The sequence below is a fragment of the Ochotona curzoniae genome, unplaced genomic scaffold, assembly GCF_017591425.1.
Source record: "Ochotona curzoniae isolate NIBS_2020 unplaced genomic scaffold, NIBS_Ocur_1.0 contig_4148, whole genome shotgun sequence".
Lineage (NCBI taxonomy): Eukaryota > Metazoa > Chordata > Mammalia > Lagomorpha > Ochotonidae > Ochotona > Ochotona curzoniae.
The window spans coordinates 1,315,499-1,336,194 of record NW_024466146.1 but is presented as its reverse complement, the minus strand read 5'-3'; the positions used below and the strand labels follow the sequence as shown (position 1 = coordinate 1,336,194).

Genomic DNA, 20,696 nt, shown 5'->3' with positions numbered 1-20,696 from the left:
GAAGAAAAGACAGAAAGATCTTCCATCCACTGGTTCACTCCCCAAGTGGCTGTAACAGCCTGAGCTGAGTTGATCCGAAGCCACGAGCCAGGAGCTTCTTCCTTGCAGGTGCAGGATCGCAATGCTTTGGGTCATCCTTGACTGCTTTCGCAGGCCACAAGAATGGAGCTGGATGGGAGGTGGAGCAGCTGGGATTAGAACCGGTGCCCATATGGAATACCGGCACATGCAAGGTGAGGATTTAGGAGATGATGGCTCAAGTGCTTGGGTCATTGTCAGCCAGGTGGGAAATCTGGATGGGATTCTAGGTTCTGGCTATGGCCTGGTCCAGACCACACCATTGCAGCCATTTGGGGAGTGAACCAGCAGATGATGCTCTTTCACTTTCTGTCTCTCATTTTCTTTCTGTCAACCATAATTTTCAAATAATAAAGCAAATCTTTAAAACAAGACAAAGTTATATTTGTTGACAGTTTGTTCTATTTTCTAAAATTTTGCCCTCTTCTATAGTTGGAGAGCTTTAGATAAGAATACTGATGGTGATATCAAAAGATGGAACCCCCCTTCCTGCTGACTCACCTGGCCCCCGACTTTTTGGGCATTGGGAGAGTTGCCTGTGGAGGAAGGACGTAACTGGCATCGTCTGCTAGGGCATCCACTCCTACAGTGGGTAAGCTTCTGTCGCTGTGTTTCTCCTCAGGGATGTCTTAACCAGAAGAACAGGAACAAAAACAAAGCCAAATCAGAGCCTTGAATAACAAAACAAAAACACATCTAACCGAACTTGTATATTTGTACTAAGAAATGGAAGAATGGTTTTGAAGCTGAAGATAACAAAGCTTATAATGCAATACTGAGAACTGCTGTGATAAACTTTTCTACTTTCAAATTATAACTAGTAGAATAATTATGTAAATTATGCTTTTGGAACTTACATTGAATGGCAAAGACTTAAAAATAAATTAAGAATTTCACAATAGGATGATGTGAAACTCTGTAGACAATGTTTACGATGTTTTCTGCAGAATATATCTTTTTCTTAAGTTTTAATCATTATTAACCATGACAAAGAATCTAAACACTAAGATAAAAATATCTATTTCAAATCATTGGTTATGAAAGAGCAAAAAGTAAATCATTTTGGCAATTATGTTGGAGAAAAGAAACAAATAGATGGAAAAGGGAGGAAAACACAAGGAAGTTAAATAGAGTGTACAAAGCAGGTAGGTAGTATATAAAAAGAAACGGGAAATATGTATCTCCTTTCTCCATCTGGAGGGACAAAGGAAATGGGGAAAGAGCAAGTGAATCAAAAGGATAGTTAACAAATGTAGTGAGTCACATGGCTAACACAACTGATGAAAATACAGACGTAACAAACTTCTGAGGCTATTAGTACATATGGTTGCTATGCTTGCCATTTTTATTATTACTGCTATTATAATCAAGAATAATTTATTTTATGCTCACTGGTCATTTGGGAGGAAGCAGGAGTCAACCAGCTTCACAGAATTCCAAAATGAAACAGACAGCTAACCTAAATAGGAGTTGAAAAATGAACTTAAAAGTTATTTGGCCTAAGGAACTTTTCTAATTAGTCTACAGTCACCGTAAAGAAATCAGTTTCAGCAGTGATTCTCTGAAATGTGCATTTCTTTCCTCAGACACTAGCAAGCCTTGTTTACATCCCACTAGTACTCACCCCGAGGACTGTTCACGTCCACAAGCTGTCTCTGAGGTATAATCACCTGCGCCATGCCTGATGGGCTAGATGGAACCACACGAAGCACCTGTCCATTTTCTGATGGGCTGGCAACAAGCATCTTGGGAGCATTAAAAGAAAACCAAATGCATACATCTATGCTGATTTTACAGACTATTAAGCAAACTATTAAACACATACCTATTCAGAGTTAATATGATTACTTTTCCCATTTTACAGATGAAAGCATCAAGGCACATAAAAATTGCTTCCAGGGGCCAGTGCGTGGGTAGCAAGTTAAGCATTGCCAGCACCCCATACAAGTGCCAGTTCCAGTATGAGCTTATGTACTTCTGATTCTGTTCCTTATTGATAGCCTGGCAAGGCAACAGAAGATGGCCCAAGTGCTTGGGTCCCTGCATCCATGTGGGAGACTCAGAGGAAACTTGGGTTTCCTGACTTTGGCCTGGTTCAGCCCCTGCTGTTGCTGCATTGAGCCGTCTTCGACTGCTTTCCCAAGCCACAAGCAGATAGCTGGAAGGGAAGTGGAGCAGCCAGTGCCCGTATGGGATGCAAGCCAAGGATCTAGCCACTAGGCTACTTGTGCTGGGCCCCAGTTTGTTCAATTTATTTCTAAGCTTCATAGTACATATTTCTTCAAAAAACTCTCTGAGCCACTTCCTACTTCAATATCTTTATAATGAATTTATATTAAATGCTCAATCCAATTACAATGACAATAGTAACCAACTTTTTTCTCAAAATATCAACTTTGTTTTTAAGTTAAAAAAATGTAAGATTATTGCCCTTCACACATCTAGATTCCCTGATTCTTTGTCAGAACATACAGACTTTACTACTTTATTTATTTACTTATTTGACAGTCATAGTTACAGAGAGACAGGAAGAGCGATCTTCCAACCCCAGATGATTCACTCCCCAGATGGTCATATTGGCTGGGGCTGGGATGGGCTGAAGCTAGGAGCTTTATTCAGGCCTCCAACATGGGTAGCAGGTGCCAAGCGCTTGGGCCATCTCTCCACTGCTTTTCCCAGACCACCAGAAGGGAGCTGGATGAAAAGTGGAATGGCTGGGACAGACTGTTCCTCAAATGGGATGCTAATGTTGCAGGTGGTTTACCAGCTATGCTGCAGTGGCAGCCCCAATGGAGTACTTGCACTGTTCTGTCAGGAATCCATAACAAATGCCAAATATTAGGAAAAACTACAGGAGCATTTAATCTTGGACATTCAAAAGTAAATTCAGTTTGTTCACATCTAGATTTTCCATTGCACAGTAACCTCTGTTGGTGCAACATGGTCACAGTAGCTTACCGTTTTTCTTTGTTTTTCAATCCAGACCCAGAAATATGTTGAGCCTGAATATAAACCGAAGAGACTGCTCTGCACTTAGCCACTTTTCAACCAATTACACTGAATCCCAGAATCTTGGTAACTCAAAACAACTGTATCATAATGCAGCAACATAGCACGGGGAAATTCTAGAACACTTAAGACTGGAAATAGAAACAAAGATTTTTTTTTCCCCAGGAAAAACAACTACTCTTCTATGGCAAATAGAAATTTAAAAACTAAAATAATTTTCTATGGTATTAGTTAAATATGATTGTTGTACATACTTACATAGGTATATTATTATTCACAAGTAATTTTCATTATTTTTAAGAAGATTTTAACTTTATTTCTTTATTTGAAAGGCACAGTGACAAAGGGTTCAGGGGATAGTCATAGAAAGAGAGATCTTCTGTCCACAGGTTCACTTCATAAACGGCCACAATGACTGGGGCTGGACCTTGCTGAAGTTAAAGAGTCTGGAAATACATCTGGTTCACCTCAGCAGGTGGTAAGGGCCTGTGTACTGGACCACTCTCTACTGCTTTTCCAGGCGCACTGGAAGGAAGCTGGATTGAAAGTACAGAGCCAGGATTTGAATGAGCACTCCAATACAGATGCTGATGTCACAGGCAGAGACTTAAACCTGCCGCACCACAACACTCATCTAGCCCATAAACTTGGACAAAAATATTTTTAGCCTACAGTTTAAAGCAGCATTCTTTTTTCATTTTTATGCATTGTTTTCATATGATACAGGCATATTCACTACAAAGATCAAGAAGTGTATGTCTAATTCTCAGTATACCAGGAGTGCCCTTTTGCTTTTTATTTAAGAAGACATACTAGCATTTCACAGACAAGTCAGGACTGATATGTTGATAAATCAGCAACTTATCATTCAGTCTAAATTACATGTAAAGTTCCACACTTGAGCACTTGGGATTATGCTATAGTTTCAACTGATCTCAAGACACTAATGTACCTAGGCATAAGTGGCTAAGAATATTATTATTTGTATTTCTAATAGATAAATCTTTTAAAACCTTTATGTAAAGGTCATGGAGACAATATTTTCAACACACTGGAAGCCAATAATTAATGCAATAACTGATGTTAAGAAGTTAAGGTTGTCTACAAAAGCTAAAATATGTTTTGCTAAAAATAGCATAAAAGTGGTTATTTCATTAGATGTACTCACCATTTGTGCATTAGAATCTCCTGATGACTGAAGTTCGTACTGAACAGGTTGACCGTTTTGGTCCACTAGATGGAAGTCATCTGCACAGAGAGCCTGTGTCTGGGCCAGGGGCCCAGGGACAGGCTGTGCTGCAGCAGAACCACCTGTCTCAGGAGTGGTGATGGGCAAAGCTGTAGGAGGATCATTGTGTCCAAAGGAAGGTGTCCCAGGGTCCATGCAAGCTAGCTGCTTTTGCAAAGAAAAAAAAAATCACTGCAGTTTTTATAAGACATATTCTAATAGAGCTTGTTATCATAAAGATATTTATTTTATAGCTAATCATTCATTTCACTTTTTCTAAGAGTCACCATTTCTCATTCAGAAGGCTTTTAAGTGGCATTACTGATTTTTATTTTATAATCTTAATTTTATCAAAAATAGAATGCAGCCTGAAATAATGACGTATAATTCAAGATACATTTTTCTTTGTATGCAAACTTGTATTAATACACCTGAGCATCACTTTAAAACTCTGTACTATAAAATTAAATATTTGATGGAACATGTAAATGATTATTAAATTCTTAAATCATTAAATATAAAAGCAATTGTTACAGCACAAAAAGCTATTGAATGGCTTGCTGCTTTTCTCTAGAACAGAAAAAGGGTTCCCAAGCAAATCCCTACCTCAAATTCTTGGACATCCGTTTTTGCATCTTCAACATTGTTACTGACTTGTAATGAATCATTACACTGTTCCATGCTGACATCTTCAATTCCATTTTCTTCTATTTAATAGCTAAAAGAGTTTAAATACTTGATCAATCAAAACTGTACATTGTTTTAAAAAAGCAGTCATTTATTCACTTAAAAGGGATTTATAGAGAAAGACAAATTTTCCATCTGCTGGTTCACTTTCCAAATGGCCACAACAGCTGGGGACAAGTGCCAGAAATTCCATCTAGGTCTCTTAGGTGCCAGGACCCAGACACTTGGGCCATCTTCTGTTACGCTCCCAGGCACATTAGCAGGGAGCCTGATTGAAATAAAGCATCTGAGACTAGAACAAGTGCCCATAAGGATGCTGGGATTGCAGGATGCAGCTTAACCTACTGTGCCACAACACAGTACTCCAGCTAGCATCTTTTAAAAATATTTATTTATTTATTTATTTATTTATTTATTTATTTATTTAAGGCAGAGTGACTAGAGTGGGGGGGGAGGAAAATGCAAAGGGAATGAGAAGACAGGAAGAAGGGAAGGAAGGAGGGAGGGAGAAAGGAAAGAAAAGAAAAAAGGAAAGACAAGACAAGACAGGCAGGCAGACTATTCATCTGCTGATTTACTTCCCAAATGGCTGCAGTCAGCTGAGGATAGAACAGGCCAAACCCGACAGCCAGGAACTCCATCTGGGTTTCCCATGTAGGTAACAGGACCATCATTTGCTGCCTACTAGGTGCACAAGCAGGATGCAAGATTGGCAGAAGAGTCCGGGGACTCCAGGCCTCAATCCAACACTCCAACACAGAAGGCAGAAATACCAATCAGTAGCTTAATCTGCTATGTCTTAACACTAGCCCCAGCATTTAGCATTTATAAAAGATTTTTATTGCATTTATTTGAAAGAATTGCAGAGAAAGACAGAGACAGAAACAGAGAGAGAGAGAGAGAATCTTTTATCTGCTGGATCAATCCTCAGATGGCTGCAACGGTCAGGGATGGGCCAAGCTAAAACCAAGGGTCTTCATGTGGGTCTTCCAAATGAGTAGCAGGTTCCCAAACACTCAGGCCATCTGCTGCTGCTTTCCAGGGCCATTAGCAGGGGCTACATCAGAAGTGGAGCAGCTGGGACACGAACCAGCACCCATATGGGATGCTAGTGTTACAGGTGTCTATTTTACCTCTGCTTTGCCACAACACTGGCACAGACCACTTAGCATTTTTATGGGACGTTTTGTGCTACAGAAATCTCTCCTCCTAATGTGGTTTCTTACTGTACCATTTAGGTAAAATATTTCTATTCTATACAGGAAAGAAAAGGAACATTTTTATTAAGTGTCTTGGTCAAGGATCGGCACATGATGGAGTGTTTCAAGAATGCTGGCGTGGGCCCGGCGCGGTGGCGCAAGTGGTTAAAGGTCCTCGCCTTGCACGCCCGGGATCCCATATGGGCGCCGGTTCTAATCCCGGCAGCCCCGCTTCCCTTCCAGCTCCCTGCCTGTGGCCTGGGAAAGCAGTCGAGGACGGCCCAAAGCTTTGGGACCCTGCACCTGCGTGGGAGACCCGCAAGAGGCTCCTGGCTTCGGATCGGCATAGTATTGGCCCGTTGCGCTCACTTGGGGAGTGAATCATCAGACGGAAGATCTTCCTCTCTGTCTCTCCTCGCTGTATATCCGCCTTTCCAATGAAAAAATAATAAAAATAAATCTTTAAAAAAAAAAAAAAGAATGCTGGCTTGAGTCCCAGCTACTTCTGACCCAGCTTCCTGCTAATATACAATCCAGGAGGCAGTGATGATGCCACTGACGCCCATGACAGATTACCTAGAACGAATAAGCTTTGGGCATGACCCAAACCTGGCTGTGCTGTGCATCTGGGAAGTGATAGCAAATGGAGAATCTCCTTCTGTCTGCCTTTCAAATAAAATAAAAATTTACATGACTTTCCAAAACACCAGAATACATTCAAGGAACAACAGACAGGTACTATATCAAACTTTAAATCTTTGCTTACTTACACTCCTGTAATAGGTAAAACTTTTACCTGTGGTCCCAGCATCCCATATGGGTGTCAGTTTAAGTCCCAGAAGCTGCACTTCCAGTCTAGTTCCCTGCTAATTTGTCTGGGAAAACAGCAACAAGTGGTTCAAGTCCTTGGGGCCCTGCATCCAAATGGGAGACCTGGAAGAAGCGCCAGGTTTCTGGCTTCAGACCAGCCCAGCTCCAGATGCTGCAGCCATTTGGAAAGTGAACCAGTGGGTGGAAGATCTCTGCCTCTCCTCACTGTAAATCTGCATTTAAAATAAAAGCAAATAATGTTTTAAAGTATTTTCATGTGATAAGGTACTCTTAAACCTTTTCATACATTCCTATATTTTAATGTTTGTTTCTTTTCTTTTTTTTTTAATTTTTATTGGAAAGGCAGATTTACAGAGAGGATGAGAGACAGAGAGGAGGATCTTCCATCCGATGATTCACTCCCCAAGTAACCACAACAGCTCATGCTGCACCAATCTGAAGCCAGGAGCCAGGAACTTCCTCCAGGTCTCCTATGTGGGTGCAGGGTCCCAAGGCACTGGGAGGTCCTCGACTGCTTTCCCAGGCCACAAGCAGGGTGTCAGATGGGAAGCAGGGCTGCCGGGATTAGAACTGGTGCCCATATGGGATCCCAGCACATTCAAGGCAAGGACTTTAGCTGCTAGGCCACTGTGCCAGGCCAAATGTTTGTTTATTTTCTTTTCCTTGAAAGGCAAAGTGATAGAGAAAGAGCAGGGGAGAAAGAGATCTTCCATTCACTGGTTCTGTCCTTAAATGTCCTAAACTAATAGGGCTGGCCAGGCCAACACCAGAAGGCATGAAATCCTCCCTGTCCTCCCACAGGTGGGCACAGGGACTCAAGCACTTGTGCCATCAGCTGCTGCTTCCCTGGCTGTATTAGCAGAAGATGGAGTGGAAGTAGAATAGCCAGGACTCAAACCAGAATGTCACTATGGGATATAGGTAGTTTAAGCAGCAGCTAAACCCTCAGTGCCACGATGTCCATCCCATGTTTCCAAAACATCCATTTTACAAAGATATACAATAAAGTTTTCTTTAAATTTATGAGTTGGGTGTTCTCTAGCCTAACACAGAATTTTGGAAAAGATGTCTTGGAGTATGTAAGGGTGATGTTTACAGTAAGCTACCCCTGGAAGCTACATTCCATGATGAATGTCTGACACCTCATATAGTGCTAAATGCTATATTCATAGTGTGTTTTTCCTATACAGACATAACTGTGAGATAAAACTTAAATTAAAGCATCCCACATGAACATCACTTTGAGTCCCAGCTGCTCTATTTCCTATCCAATTCCCTGCTAACGTGCCTCTGAAAGCAGTGGAAGATGGCCCAAGTGGATGGAGTTGCAGGCTCCTGGGCTTGGCCTGGGCTGGCACTGGCTGTGGCAGGCATTTAGAGTGAACCAAAGCAAGGGAATCGTATCTTTCTCTTTCTAACTCTGCCTTTCAAATATGTTAAAAAATTTCCTTAAAAGAAAAGGCACAGTAAATATTAGGATTAAAAATGGAACTCACTAAAGAACAGATATTGAAAAGGTAAGAATATGACAGGCACAGTTTACCAACAATTCAATTGAAGATGGGCATTTGGCATGGTGATTAAGATACCATGTGTGACGTGTGACATTCCGTATCAGAGTGACTGATTTCAAGTCCCTGCTCCATTTCCAAGTCCAGATTCCTGCTAATACACACATGTAAAGCAGAAAGTGATAGCTCAAGATACCTGGGTTTCTGCCACCCATGTGGTGGGTCCAGAGTGAGATCTGAGCTCCTGCCATTTCCCTGCCCTAGTCCTGGAACCAGTGGATGGAATAGCTACCACCATTTCTCTTTCTCTCTCTCTGCCTTTCAAATAAAATGTAAATAACTTATCTTTAAAATCCAGCTAATAAAGAGAATCTCTTAATTTCATTAACTTATCAAAACAGAAAAAAAAATTTTCAAAATGGGCCAACATGGGCCTGGCACAGCAGCCTAGTGGCTAAAGCCCTCACCTTGACTGGTTGGGATCCCATAAGGGCATTAGTTCATGTCCCACTTCTCTACTTCCCTTCCAGCCTCTGCTTCTGGCCTGGGAAAGCAGTTGAGGATGCTCCAAACTCTTGGGTCTCTCTACCCACGTGGGAGACCCAGAAGAAGCTCCAGGCTTCAGATAGGCTCAGCTCCAGCCATTGCAGCCACTTGGAGCGTGAACCAGCAGACAGGTCTTTCTCACTGTATCTTTTTCTCTCTATATATCTGCTTTTCCAATAAAAAATTACAAACAACAACAACAAAAATGATCAACACCATAGCATAGTAAGTTAAGACTCCATGTATAGACCTAGCATGCCATACAGGTATCAGTTCATATCATGGATGCTCCATTTCCCATCCAGCTCCCTGCATGAGGCCTGGAAAGGCAGTGGAGAATGGTGCAAAGCCTTAGAACCTTGCACCTGTGTGGGAGACCTGGAGAAGGCTTTGGATCAGCTCAGCTCTGGCCGTTGGAGCCATCTGGGAGTGAACCACCAGATGGAAGATGTCTCTCCTCCCTGTAACTCTTCTTTTAAAAAAAACTCTTTTTAAAACTTAACAAAACAAATGAAAGAATAAATGTAACTGATGTATAGTCCTATATATGTTAAAGAAGTTGAATGGAAAGTAAATATTTTTCCGTAGTCTTCCCAACTCGTGACATGTTATAGGCAAGTTTTTAAAAACTAAATAAATTTCCATTTTATATAAACTTTTTGATTGTGAATTACTCCAACTCATTTATAAGGAAAATATAAGTTGAATACCAAAATTGACAAGGACAGTTTTGAGAAAGATGACTACAGGGCCAGGTGCAGTAGCCTGGTGGCTAAAATCCTCACCTGGCACACACCGAGATCCCATATGGGTGCTGATTCTAATCCTGGCAGCCCTGCTTCTCATCCAGCTCCCTGTCTGTGGCCTGGGAAAGCAGTCAAGGACGGTCCAAAGCCTTGGGACCCTGCACTCATGTGGGAGACCTGGAAGAGCTCTGGCCGCTGCGGCTGCTTGGGGAGTGAACCATCGGACGGAAGATTCTCTCTGTATATCTGACTTTCCAACAAAAATAAATAAATAAATCTTAAAAAAAAATGACTACAGGTCATTTATAATCATTATATTGATCATGTCATAGGTTTTGTATATGCTGCTTTGACATCGCAGGCTTGCTTTTCAGGGAAGGTCTCAATGTTCAAAGATGAACTAACCCTAGAGACAATAAAGTCCCTGCAACAGACTTGCCTTCCTTTCTTCCTTTCTTCCACCTTCCCTTTCCTTCCTTTTAAGATTTATTTATTTCTTTATGAGGCCAGCACAATAGCTCAATTGGCTACTCCTCCACCTACAAACACAGGTATCTCATTTGGGCAATGATTTGTTGTCCCATCTGCTCCACTTCCCTTCCAGCTTCTGCTGATGGCCTAGGAAAGCAGCAGAGGATGGCCCAAGGTATTGGGACTTGACACCTACATGGCAGACCCAGAAGAAATTCCTGCCGCCCGTCTTTGCAACAGCTCAGTTCCAGCCATTGTGACCATTTGGACAGTGAACCAGTGGATGGAAGATCTGTTTCTCTTTCTTACTCCTTTTCTCTGTTATAGACAGATTTTCATCCACTGGTTCATTCTCCAGATGATGCAATCGCCGAGCTGGGCCAGTCCAATGCTCGCACCCAGGAGCTTTTTCCAGATCTCCCATGTCGGGGAAGTGGACCAAGTACTTGAGTCTTCCTCTGCTCCTTTCCTGACACATTAGCTGGGGGCTGGATGCGAAGTGAAGCATCTGGGACTTGAATACATCCTGGCACCCATACAGGATGCCAGTGTTGCAGGCAGCGACTTTACTAGCTGTGACACAATGCTCTGAAACTTTATTTCTTATGTAAGTAACCTATCCAAGCCCCATACCCCTCTTCCCAACCACCTCTGGGTAGGTCTCTTGCCCCCTGGCTACTATTCCTCTATCCTTATCATCCCAGGTCTGAGTATCAGACAACTAAGAGCAGCCAATACACCCCAAAAATTCATTGGAATTATTGGAGCCAACTAATCATAAACATTGCTAGCCTGCTTACCCTGTCTTGGCAATTCCTCCCCTGGAAATGACCAAAAAGGCTCTCTTGCAGCACCCTTAGCCCCTCTGCCTACCACCTACCTTGAGGTTCTTTTGTGTGGCCCTGCATTGGGTGGCATGTTCCCCGCCTTCCAGGGAACTATGATGAACAACCTATCTTTCCAATAGCATTAGTCTCCTTATCTGATGGTCTCATTATACCTGAAGAGAAATAAAATTGACTTGATAAAACATTCATAAGCATACAAATACAAAAATCCTAGCTAAATATTTTTAAAGAAATATTAACCCAATTTACTTGAAAGGCTTTGACAGAGAGAAAGGGAGTGATAGAAAAGGAAAGAGAACTTCCATTCAATTGTTTATTCCCCAAATGGCCACCATCCATTGCTCCTTTTCTAGGCTATTAGTACGGAGTTGGATTACAAGTGGAAGAGCCAGGACTGACATCATTATGGCATGTGGTGTGGCAGGAAGCTGCTTAATCTTATACACCACAGTGCCAGCCTCCGCACCCCAAGATTTTCTAAAAGATTTATTAATTTTTATTTGAAAGACTGAGTTCTGGAGAGGGCAAGAGAGAGAGAGAGAGAGAGGAAGGGAGGGAATGAGGGTAAAAGGGGAGGAGGAAAGGGGAAAGAGAGAGAAAGAATGAATCTTCTATCTACTAGTTCACTCTCCAAAGTAGATGGTCATACTGGCTGGAACTAGGCCAATCTGAAGCCAGGAGCCAGGAGCTTCTTCTAGGTCTCCCATGTGGGTGCAGGGGCCCAAGGACTTCAGCTATCCTCTGCTGCTTTTCCAGATACATTAACAGGGAACTGGACTGGAAGTGGAGCAGCCGGGACTTGAACCAATGCCCACACGGGATGCCAGCACTGCAGACAGCAGTTTAGCTTGCAACACCATGGCATCAACCCCACCCCAATTTTTTTTTCCATTTTAAATAAGTGCACCCCAATTAAAAAAAACACGCAAACTATCTGAAGAGACACTTCACTAAAGATGCACAACAAACAGGCACACAGAAACGACCTCATCATTTTTGCATTAATCATTAGGGAAATGGAAATGAAAACAATAATGTAAAACTACCTACTTGCTACATATTTAAAATTAAAAAGTTTGCCTTGGCAGCTGAACTTTAAGTTGGGATGCCTGTAATTCAGAGTGCTAGGGTTCAAGGGCCTCTGCTACCTTTGTGAGAGACGGGTTAGGCTCCACATTCCAAGCTTCAGACACCCCTCCCTCATTTCCACTGTGGGATTTAAGAGGTGAACCTGCTTTCCAGAACTCATGGAATTGTATCATAAAGTTAAAAATAAAATAAAATAAAACAAAAAGTGTACAATTAAGAAATAAAAAATAAACTTTTATGATAATATGATCAAACAAAACAAACAAAAAAGAGGTGAAACCTGCAAATGAGAGCTCTCCATGTATCTCATTCTTTAACTCTTTAATAAATAATTCTTTTATAAAAATTTCAAAATATTTTAACAACTGCTGACAAGGAAATGGAACAATCATATGCCTTATATGTAAGTTTTACTGATGTGGGCCCAGCACAATGGCTCAGTAGCTAAATCTTTACCGTGTAAATGCTGGGATCCCATATGGGTGCCAGTTCATGTCCTGGCTGTTCCACTTCCCTTCCAGCTCCCTGCCTGTAGCCTGGGAAAGCAGTTAGAGGATGGCCCAAAGCTTGGAAGAAGCTCCTGGCTCCTGGCTTAGGATTGACTCAGCTCTGGCTGTTACAACTACTTGGGGAGTGAACCAATGAATGGAAGATCTTTCTGTTTCTCCTTCTCTCCATAAATCTGATCTGCCTTTGCAATAAAAAATAAATAAATCTTTAAAAAAAAAAAATAGGGCCAGAACCGAAGCAGACCACACCAAGCGGGGCCACGGCACCTGTCAGAGCATGTGGGATTTGGGGCTGGAGTGGGTCTCCTGGGGGAGCTTGGGAACTCCCCTGCTCAGCCACAGCTACCACAAAATAGCTGGGATTGGGGGAAGGCCAGGTCAGACAAGGTTTCAGCACTTGTCAACATTTGTGTGGGCAAAGTCTGGGGGCAGGTTGGATTGGGCCAGTCCACAGCACACACTGGCGTGTACGAGAGCCAGGAAGGCATGTGGGCCATGCCAGTCAGGGACAGGGCATAATACCTACCAGCAAGAGCTGAGACAGCAAGTGGGCAGCCAAAGCACCCACCAGCATGCAGAAGACCAGGGGCTGGAATAGATATAGTAGATGGACCATGCTAGGTATGCTGCTGCACCCATTGGCACGAGAAAGTGACAGAACTGGGGCAAACTAGGTGGACTACCTAGGCTGCAGCCCCACTGGCACGTTCTGGGACTGGGTGTAAGCCATGTCAGGCTAGACCATGGTACCCCTTGGCAGGAATATGATCTAGGGCTGGAAATGGGCTTCCTAAGCGAGAGTGGACACTCTACTGCAGCTCCCACTGGTGAGCACAAGAACCAGGGATAGGGGCAGGCCAGTCAGGTTAGGCCTCAACACCTGTCATCTTAAGTGTGGGCTGGGTCTAGGAGTGGAACAGGCTGAGCTAAGCTGCAGCACCCATGGGTTTTCATGAGAGCCAGATGGAACGCAGGATGGACCAGGCTAGGCCACAGTACATACAGGCACAACAAACAAACAAAAAGCTGGTAGGGGTTACTGCGGGTTGCCCCAACTAGGGTGGGCTAGGCTGAGCTAGGACACAGCACCCATAGATTCCTGTGAGAGATGAGGCTGAGGGCAGAACTAACCAGGCAGCTGCATCCAACGGTATGAATGTTGGCTGGTGCGAGTAATGGACCAAATCTGGCCCTGTATTGGCTTGTGCACGCAAGTCTGAGGTTATCCCAGGCAAGGTTTCTTGGGGAACTCCCCAGCTAGACTGCTAGACTCAAACCCTGGCTACAGGGAAAACCGTAGCTATGTGGTACTAACTTGGAGTATGGGTATCAGGACTGGGCCTCCTCAGTTGTTGATGCCCACCCAATGGAGTGCATACCCAGATGTACACAGGGGATATGACAGCCAGCTCATTTAGGTCAGAAGTTGGCAAGTGCCTCATCAGAAGATGTAAAGCAGAATAGGTTGGACCACTTTCCTGGCCAAGTTTTGCAAAGGTTCCTGGTCCTGTGGATGCATTAAGAAAGACTTGGTCAGCTAATAGACCTTTGAAAAATTTTCTTCAATGCTGGGGTCCGGTGGCGTTGCCTAGCGGCTAAAAGTCCTCGCCTTGAACGCCCGGGATCCCGTATGGGCGCCGGTTCTAATCCCGGCAGCTCCACTTCCCATCCAGCTCCCTGCTTGCGGCCTGGGAAAGCAGTCGAGGACACCCCAAAGCTTTGGGATCCTGCACCCGTGTGGGTGACCTGGAGGAAGTTCCTGGCTCCTGGCTCCGGTCGGCATAGCACCGGCCGTTGGCAGCTCACTTGGGGAGTAAATCATTGGACAGAAGATCTTCCTCTCTATCTTTCCTCCTCTCTGTATATCTGACTTTGTAATAAAAATAAATAAATCTTTTTAAAAAAATTTCTTCAATGCTGGTGCAATAATGCTGATGATGTCTCAGAACTATTGAAACCACTCAAGAAACACCCTCAGAAAACTCTTCCCCACATTAGGGCCTCGAAGGAATCATCAAATGACCATCCTTCACACCCAGGCACTGACGTAATCAGCAATGAGTGGCCCTCTTCCATTCTGCCACGATGGACACAGGAGAAAAAAAGTAGGAACATTCATCTCACCCACCTTCCTCCATACCTTGACCCTCGCCACCTTCATCAGAGAGCCATACAGGCATACATCTCTGTCAACTATGTGAGCAATAATAACAATTAAAATTTAAATTAAAAAAAAGAAAAATTGAATTTCAACTATAGACTGGCAACAAGATTATTCCTTTTTTAACTGATGTAACACAACATTAAAACAGTAAATTTCAAAGCTCAATGGGATAAAGCAAAATCTCATGGATTTGGTTCAAACAAAGAGGTATTCAGATGAACTAAAAACTCTATTGGTGAGAATAAAAAAGTGGTGACTATAGTATTTACAACTGTAAATTTGTCATATCATTTAAAACAATTACAGATATTTGAAGAATTCTAGAACACTTTTGTAGAAAGTCCAAAAGAGTGCCTTAGGTTTAGATAAATGTGAATTTGCTTTTATGAATGTACTTAGCTGGCAAAACTCAAAATATATCTGTGTAACCAGCCATAGGCCCTATCAGCACAATTAAGAAAAAAGGAAGGAGGCACTCAAGCTTTATTGTTACCTTAAACCAACAATTCCTACAAGGAGAAAGACATAATCTGAGTTTCTATCAAATAAACTAATCAGAAATTAATAATATTCCAAAACAAAAAGCACCAGGTCCATTGTGTTTCATACAAAATTCTCTATAATCTCTGTAAAAAACAAAAACTAAAAATACCTAGCAAAGTAGCCGCAGATGACTCAAGAACTTGGGCCTCTGAAACCCACGTGGCAGACCAGGGTGGAGCTCCTGGCTCCTGGCTTTGGCCTGGGCCAGCCCCGGTCATTGTGGCCATCTATTCTAAAGCAGCAGGTGGAAGGTCTGTCTTTCCCGCTTTAAAATAAATAAGTGTTTTCTCTTTAAAAAAAGCTTTTCTTTTTAAAGTTGTAGATACTCTGGAAAAAAAAAATGATTTGCATGTAGTAAAAGGAACTATTCCTTACTCTCAATTTGTATTACCTTTTAATCCTGATGACTGCAGGGTCAAAAGGATACCCAATTTTCTCATCTATCTTGAAATGTCAATACAGGTGATAAACTATTATCCCTAAATCACAACTCACTTGGTCAAAATAAAATTTTGAAGGATTAAGACATTAATATTAAATACATCCCTTTCCAATTAGCAGTAACAAATAGAACAAAGTAGCCATATACAAGGTGTAATTTGACTTTTGTATTCATAAATGATAATAGTTTAGACTTATGAAGCTGTTACTTTTTAAGAAGTTAAAAGCAACATCATTACCTTCAGGCAGTGGCTTGAGTTGAGATGGCAGGCCTACAGCACTTCAGCCCCTAGAAATCTCTTTCATTACCCATTTAAGTTCCTCCTGTTGGGGGCACTGAATCATGATAGCTGGAGCTTCTTTTATGCAAGAGCTACAACTGTGTCTTCACTCCGACATTTTTTTTTTCTGCAAAGAGAAAAACGTACATTTTCTTTTCCTATGTATACAGAAAATGAGATCTCTTTATTCATATTTCATTCAAAATTATTCATGATCACCTAACTGATCGCTTTAGTTGAAGAGAACTAAAGCCAAGAACTAACTTTATGGGTAACTGCATGTGTCTTGGGGTCAGTGACTTAACCTCTCTGTGCCTGTTTCCTAATGAAAAATTAGAGAACTGGAGTAAGGCTTTGTTTCAGTTCTCACATTCCATAACTGCCACTGAAACAAAGAGCTCTACAGCAAACTGCATTTTCCCTGCTTAGTGGAAATATCTGCTAACATGCTATCCTGTCTTGGATCCACAACAAGTTGGAAAATAAAAAACTCTATTCTGTAACCTCCTCACAAATCCTGGAACTGACAAGCATTTCTTAACAAGAAATACTAGGATACAATAAAAAAAAAAAAAAAGGAAAAAAGAAGATAGGAAAACACATCATTTATATGATTGATAATGATTAGATTTCAGAAAATATCCTAAGCTGTTTGGTTTTACTAGTAAATTGCTTTCTAGAATGTTTGGCATCACATTACAAAAGTGAAGTTGGCTTTATACGCACAATAAAGATCAGAAAGAATCTAAAAACTCATGCTTCTTTATTTGATTTAGAGAATAAAGGGGCTTTTCTAATTTACACAAATTGAATGCAAGCCGGGGAAGAGACCACCCAGGTACTAATTACCCATCTCTCTGAAGAACAATTTTTGGCCTACTGCTATCTTAGCTTTAGTCGTTGACAATTCTATCTGTTAACAACTTCGGAGGTAACTTCCCAGCTATACATACACACGTATGTGTATATACATACGCACATAATATATTTCTAAAAAAAATATCTTAACATCTGATTATGCTGAATTTCTTCCATAAATTTCTGTATGATAAAATGTATCTCTTAATAACCCATGATCTGAGAATAAATCTCCAAATACAAGTGAACGAGAGGTCATTGAATGCTAGGTACCTTGATTAACATCCCAAGATTTAAAGGACCTTGAAATAGATTCAGTATCAGTGTTATATCTTACTTATTTATTTTACATCTTATTTATAACATTAAAATATACTGCTCAAAAATACTTTAGAAAATAAGACTTTTTGGGCTACTATTGTGGAAATATGTTGGTTTGTGTTTGGCTGTGCCCCTTCCACTCCAGCACCCTGCTCAAGCACCTGGGAAAGCAGGAGATGGCTCAAGGCCTTGAGGCCCTGCAAAGCAGACCTTGTTGGAGCTCGAGGCTCCTGGCTTCAGCCTGGCCCAGCCATCAGGGCATGAGACAGCAGACACAAGATGGGTGGGTAGGTGTATTTCCCTTTCTCAGTTAATTCTGCCTTTCAATTAATAAATAAACCTTTTTAAAAACTGGAAAAAGAAAATTTATTTTTTAGATGTAGGTAAGCAATATGCTTTTATAGGAAGTACAAAATTAGTATGAATCAAAGCTGTCAAAATTAAAACATCCATATAAGCAGTCTCAACCCCTTTTCTATCCTGCACACACGCATTGCTTTTAACCTCTTCCCATAAAAGGCTTTAAGTTTTCCAATAAGGCTAAGGTAGACTTTGTGACTGCTGATGGATTAGACAGCGGAGGTTGTCAAACACAGCAGTCCTCCCCTCATCCACAGGGGACACACTCCAAGATCCTCTGCGCAGGCCCAAAACCTCAGCTGGCACCTCTGTATCTACGCATCCCAGTGTCACAAGTTAATTCATGAATTAGGCAGAGCGGGAGATTAACAAGAACAAACCGCTTCTGTTTCTGCCTCTCCAACATTTTTTTCAAACATAGGGACACTGACAATGATAAACTTTAATTTACAGATGTAGTCCCTCTCTCACAATCTCTTACCGTACAGAGCTCATAGCTTAGTAACTTCAGCAAAGAGTGCTCTTTACTTCCCCATACTGACAACTTTCACCTTCCCAATTAAAGGAAGAGCCTGCGGCTTCCCTTCAGCAACCCGCCTTTGGGGTTTGTGCTGTGGGGTCACTATCAAGCTTCACATATGACCTGATAACCACGAGATGGCTAACACAGCTGCTTCCCTGGACAAAGGAATGACTCAAGTCTGCCTGGGTAGCATACAATTTCACTATGCCATTCTCTTTACTACTGAAATGTCCCTGTACTATTTTCAGACTGTCTTTGTACATAACTAACCCAGGAGAGCAAATGGGTGATGAGGCGGGGCAACTGTCACTTGCTTAAGGTCACAGAGACCCTAAGGCTCAGAATCAAAACCAAATAAGGGGAAGGGAACACAGGATCCCAAAGCTCATGCTGCGCCATTGTAAACCAACCAAACAACCTGTAAGTGAAATACAGTCTTTCAGGCCACTGGGTTTTTATGTGGATTGTAGTAAATGAATCCTACAGAAAACCATCAAGAACCAAAGCCTTGTAGTTAATATGCTAACTTAAGAAAAGTGCTCAAAGTAAAAGCGTTATCTATCATACGTATTTCTTTGAGGTAATCTCAAACAAATCACTGCAGCACAAAAACTCAAAGCTTTGTACTGGGTGTTCAGTACTTCAGAGCACCAAAGAAGTGTCCCTCAACTAACAGTTTTGGTAAAGTGAAAAATGCCTTTTGATGAATTCAAGACTTCTCCTTTGCAAAGTTCTCTGACATAAACACCCTATTCAGCGTCTCCACATCGCATTTCAAACTATGATCAAGCTTGAAGAACTGACTCTAGGTATATTATTTTAGTATTTTTCCTAGTGATGACTTTCAATGTATTATTATGCGATTATACACACATTCTCAAAAAGATATCTGAACCAACAACATATTATCCAAAACACACAGAATTAATACCAATGCTTCGATTAACAAAGTGTTTCAAGTTTCAGGTACCACCCCCGGTCCTTTCAAGGGAATCAGATGTTTAAATGAACAAGCCTAGTCCTAACAACGGTGATTTTCTGTTTTTTTCCCCCAGAGGTCTTATCATTGATTTATCCACTGAAATGGCTGTTCTCCTTTATCTGCTCGCGTGCGCAAAACCTGTAATTATTAAAAACTACTATAAATGCTAACAAGCAGCCTTTACTGGGTTTCTATGTGCTATTCAATTCTCATGGGTGACCGAAGCGCAGTGAGGTTAATGAAGCAACAATGGCAACATCTGACCCCAGGAATCATTCTTGCAGGGCTCACAGTGTATAAAGGCAAACACATCGAACAAGGTCTTACTGCATGGTCACTGCTTTCTAATCAGTTTTTTTTTTTCTTGCTTCCAATTGTGTAGGTCACATCTCATTTTCTACGGCTAACACCGCAGCGCAAGCAACATTAAGAACAGAAACCTTTCCTTGTCTTCACCTGCACACATACAGCTCTGCCCACAAATTTTGCAATCCAGTTCTACCTTCTACATGCGGTCTTTCGGAGACCCCCCTCTTGGGGCGTATCAGGCGAACGTCTTAGAACATGGCTCTGGAATCTGGATGGTGCATTCTCCACCCATGCACCCTCAGAGAAAAGATTCCAAGCCAGAGCTAGTTCTAGAGACCCCCGGCGGAGGGGAGGCCTGCAAGGAAGCTTTTCCCCAGAAAGGGGACGAGGGGAGGAACTAAAATGCGGGTCGCGGGGCAGCTTGGGCACTCCCACCCAAGCGTCGGGGTCAGGGTGCTTCTCAGCAGCGATGGCCAAGCATCGGGCTTTGCAACCCTCTTTAAGACACCTAACCTCCTTCCTTTTCCAACCTGCCTCCCCAGATCCCGCGTGCCCCCTCCCGGGCCGGGGGTCATAGTAGGCCTCGCCATGGAGGGCCGAACAAAAAAAAACCAAAAAAACAAAAAAGCCCCGTGGCTGCGGGCCGCGGAAGGCGCCGTTCGGGCCGGACTGAGGCAGGGGGCCGGCGGCCGGGTGCCACAGCGAGCCCCGGCGGGTCGGGAGATGACGGGAGGCGGCTGCAGGGCAAGACAGGGAGGCTGGGACGGAGCGTCCGTCTCGTGGGCCTTCAGACAATCTGCCAAACCTCCGCCTCCCTCCGCCCTGCTGCCGCCGAGAGCCCCCACAAGGCAAGGACGGAGGTCCGCCCTAGCAGAGGGGAGAAAATTCAAAACGAGTCTACTCAACCTCGTCTTGGCTCCGAGGCCCCGCCATGGAGACCAGCACAATGCGCAGGCGCAGCCCTCCGGGAACGCGCGGCGCAGTCCCACGAGGTGGGACCCCTCTCGGCCACCGTATCCGGTTCCCCTTCCCGAAGCCTTCTGTTTGCAGCCGCTCCGTAGGTTCTCAAAGCCGAAATTCACAGGTGACGGCCCGGGGAGAAGTCTTGACAGTGAGATTCTGGTTGAGAAATAATTGTGTAAAAGGAGAAACAGGCAAGCTG

General features: G+C 42.7%; 1 protein-coding gene across 1 annotated transcript in view; it reads right to left on the bottom strand.

Annotated features, from left to right (window-relative positions):
• Nucleotides 1–16,310, bottom strand: part of CARF (calcium responsive transcription factor) — a 44,097-nt gene extending 27,787 nt beyond the window's left edge. Inside the window, exons 1-6 of the mRNA XM_040984460.1 lie at nucleotides 16,140–16,310; nucleotides 11,187–11,306; nucleotides 4,922–5,033; nucleotides 4,256–4,483; nucleotides 1,703–1,823; nucleotides 580–706 (exon numbers count right to left, since the gene is read on the bottom strand). Coding sequence (XP_040840394.1) covers nucleotides 580–706; nucleotides 1,703–1,823; nucleotides 4,256–4,483; nucleotides 4,922–4,996 — 551 coding nt within the window. The 5' untranslated portion in view covers nucleotides 4,997–5,033; nucleotides 11,187–11,306; nucleotides 16,140–16,310. The remainder of the gene's footprint in view (nucleotides 1–579; nucleotides 707–1,702; nucleotides 1,824–4,255; nucleotides 4,484–4,921; nucleotides 5,034–11,186; nucleotides 11,307–16,139) is intronic.
• Between the last annotated feature and the right edge of the window lie 4,386 nt (nucleotides 16,311–20,696).